The sequence below is a fragment of the Cebus imitator genome, unplaced genomic scaffold (genome assembly GCF_001604975.1).
Source record: "Cebus imitator isolate Cc_AM_T3 unplaced genomic scaffold, Cebus_imitator-1.0 Scaffold169, whole genome shotgun sequence".
Classification (NCBI taxonomy): domain Eukaryota; kingdom Metazoa; phylum Chordata; class Mammalia; order Primates; family Cebidae; genus Cebus; species Cebus imitator.
The window spans coordinates 2,664,287-2,667,752 of NW_016107484.1; the positions used below are offsets into that span (position 1 = coordinate 2,664,287).

General features: G+C 44.3%; 1 protein-coding gene across 1 annotated transcript in view; it reads left to right on the forward strand.

Annotated features, from left to right (window-relative positions):
- The window catches only part of TCTN2 (tectonic family member 2), a 50,765-nt gene that overhangs the window by 21,182 nt on the left and 26,117 nt on the right, over nt 1-3,466 (forward strand). Inside the window, exons 10-11 of the mRNA XM_017544411.2 lie at nt 1,141-1,275; nt 1,516-1,593. Coding sequence (XP_017399900.2) covers nt 1,141-1,275; nt 1,516-1,593 — 213 coding nt within the window. The remainder of the gene's footprint in view (nt 1-1,140; nt 1,276-1,515; nt 1,594-3,466) is intronic.

Genomic DNA, 3,466 nt, shown 5'->3' on the forward strand with positions numbered 1-3,466 from the left:
GACCTGATTTCTTCTCTATTGCCTGTACCCTGGCCTGTTCTCCTTAAGCACTAGTAATCTAACTTTTATTTTTATTTGCTTATTTTTTTTCTGAGATAGAGTCTTGCTCTGTCATGCAGGCTGGAGTGCAGTGGTGTGATCTTGGCTCACTGCAGCTTTCACCTCCTGGGTTCAAATGATTCTTCTGCCACAGCCTCCTGAGTAGCTGGGATTACAGGTGCTTGCCACCACACCTGGCTAATTTTTTGTATCTTTAGTAGAGACAAGGTTTCGCCATGTTGGCCAGCCTGGTTTCAAACTCCTGACCTCAAGTGATCCACCTGCCTCAGCCTCCCAAAGTGCAGGGATTACAAGTGTGAGCCACTGTGTCTGGCTGATTTTGGCTGATTTTACCAGGACTTTAATTTTTAATGAAGGATATATATGATTCTTTTCTTTTTACTAATTGGAGACAGAGTCTTGCTCTGTCGCCCAGGCTGGAATGCAGTAGCATGTTCTCACCTCACTGTAACCTCCACCTTCCAGGTTCAAGTGATTCTCCTGCCTTAGGCTCCTGAGTATCTGGGATTACAGTCAGCTGCCACCACTCCTGGCTAATTTTTGTATTTTTAGTAGAGACGGCATTTCACCTTGTTGCCCAGGCTGGTCTCAAACTCCTGACCTAAGGTGATCCACCTGCCTTGGTCTCCCAAAGTGCTCGGTGTCTCTTTCTGATGTGTTATAATTCTCAAATGTATTCATTAGCTCATCAAATATTAGCGGAGTTCCTACGCTATAGTAAGGAATTAGCCAGCCAGCCCCTGCCTTATGGAAGTGACCCTCTGGTCTTTCATCTCACAAACATTTTGCCAAGTGTGTGCTCCATGGCAAGCTATGAGCCAGGTGCTGGGGACACAGAAATGAAAGGGACAGATCTCATTCTGGGTACTGTGATGGCATAGAGGAGGCAGCGAATGCTGATTTGGTGGGCCAGGGCAGGCTTCCTCGAGGAATCAGTGACCAGGGTGTGTTAGGGAAAGGGAGATAGGGAGGGCAGGGGCAGGCACTCGGGGAAGGCCACACAGGCAGAGGGAGCTTCCCAGTAATAGAGTTAAGCTCAAAGAGGGTCTTTAATTTATGAACGTTTTCTTGTATTTGCAGAAGCTCCTTTAAATAATGGATCATCCCTCAGAATCGTGAATGTGGAAGAACATTATATTTTCAAATGGAATAACAATACAATCAGTGAAATAAATGTCAAGATTATTAGGGCAGAGATTAATGCCCACCAGAAAGGTAACTTTGATGAGGGTAGCAAGCATGCTTTCACTGAAAAGTATTGTTTTTTCTTTGTTCAAGTTTCTCATAATTATAACCCATAAAACTCAGTCAGACTTGTTTCTATGTGCATTTATGATTTAATCAATGAGTGTATTTTGCATGTCAGAATGCAATTTTACGTAAGACACTATGGAGAATAATTTCTTTTCCTAGTGAAATGATACACGTTATATTTTTATTTTGTTTTATTTTTAGGGATATTGACGCAGAGATTTGTAGTAAAATTTTTAAGCTATAATAGTGGTAATGAGGAGGAATTATCTGGAAATCCAGGTAAGATGAGTATATGACAGTCATTGATCTTACAAACATATTTTAGTTTGATACTCCCAGCCACCATCAGGATGATTATAAGTAACTCTCTCCAGTTTTAGTTTCTGACCTTTTTCTTTATTCTCTCTCTCTTTTTTTTGAGACAGGGTCTTGCTCTGTTGCCCAGGCTGGAGTGCGGTGGTGTAATTTCGGCTCACTGCAACCTCTGCCTCCTGGGTTCAAGCAGTTTTCCTGCCTCAGCCTCCTGAGTAGCTGGGATTATAGGTGCATACCACCATGCCTGGTAATTTTTTTTTTTTTTTTAACCACACAACACAGAAAGCTTTATTTATCTGCTACTTCTCCAAAGAGAGGCTCGCAGGGTCGCTCACTTTAATATAATGTTTATACTTTTAGTAGAGACAGGGTTTCACCCTGTTGTCCAGGCTGGTCTTGAACTCCTGACTTTAAGTGATCCCCTGGCCTTAGCCCCCCAAATGTTGTGATTACAGGCATGAGCCACTGCCCAGCCTCTTTATTCTCTGTTGTAACACTGTATTCTTCTTATTTATTTATTTTTTGAGACAGAGTTTCCCTCTTGTCACCCAGAATCGAGTGCAATGGCACGATTTGGGCTCACTGCAACCTCTACCTCCTGGGTTCAAATGATTCTCCTCTAAGTAGCTGGGATTACAGGCGCCTACCACCACGCTCAGCAAAGTTTTGTACTTTTAGTAGAGATGGGGTTTTGCCGTGTTGGCCAGACAGGTCTTGAACTCCTGACCTCAGGTAATCCACCCACCTCAGACTCCTAAAGTGCTGGATTACAGGTGTGAGCCGCCACGCCTGGCCGACATGGTATTCTTTTTGTGATAGCAACATAATTTTTTTTTACATAGTCTATTGTATATAGTAACATGTTGTAAATGTGAAGCATTCTTTCTCTTTAGTTACTGGTTTTTTGAGAGACATAATACTTTTAAAATGTCGATAAAATTATTATTATTTTTTTGAGACAGAGTCTCACTCTATCACCCAGGGTGGAATGCAGTGGTTATGATCACAACTCACCGCAGCCTTAACCTCCCAGGCTGAAGTGATCGTTTCACCTCAGCCTCCCAAGTAGTTGGAACTGTAGATGTGTGCCACCACGCCTGGCTCATTTTTGTATTTTTTGTAGAGATGGAGTCTTTGCTGGCTGGGCGTGGTGGCTCACACCTGTAATCCTAACACTTTGGAAGGCTGAGGTGGGCAGATTGCTTGAACTAAGGAGTTCGAGACCAGCTTGGGCAACACGGTGAAACCCCGTCTCTACAACAGTACAAAAAATTAGACAGGTGTGGTGGTGTGTGCCTGTAGTCCCAGCTACTTGGGAGGCTGAGGCACAAGAATTGCTTGAACCTGGTAGATGGAGGTTGCAGTGAGCTGAGATCTCACCACTGCACTACAGGCTGGGTGACAGAGCTAGACTTTGTCTCCAAAGAAAAAAAAGAAAAAGCTAAAAAAGAAGAGATAGGGTCTTGCTATGTTTCCTGGCTGGTCCCAACCTTCTGGGCTCAAGTGATCTGCCCACTTCAGTCTCCTAAAGTGTTAGGATTACAGGTGTGAGCTGCCATTGCTGGCCTAAAATTAACTTTTTAAGAAATAATGGAGGCCAGGCTTGGTGGCTCACGCCTGAAATCCCAGCACTTTGGGAGGCCAAGGCTGGAGGATGGCTTGAGCCCAGGAGTTGGAGACCAGCCCTGGCAACAAACAGATTAAAAAAAAATTAACTAGGCCGGGCGCGGTGGCTCAAGCCTGTAATCCCAGCACTTTGGGAGGCCGAGGTGGGTGGATCACGAGGTCAAGAGATCGAGACCATCCTGGTCAACATGGTGAAACCCCGTCTCTACTA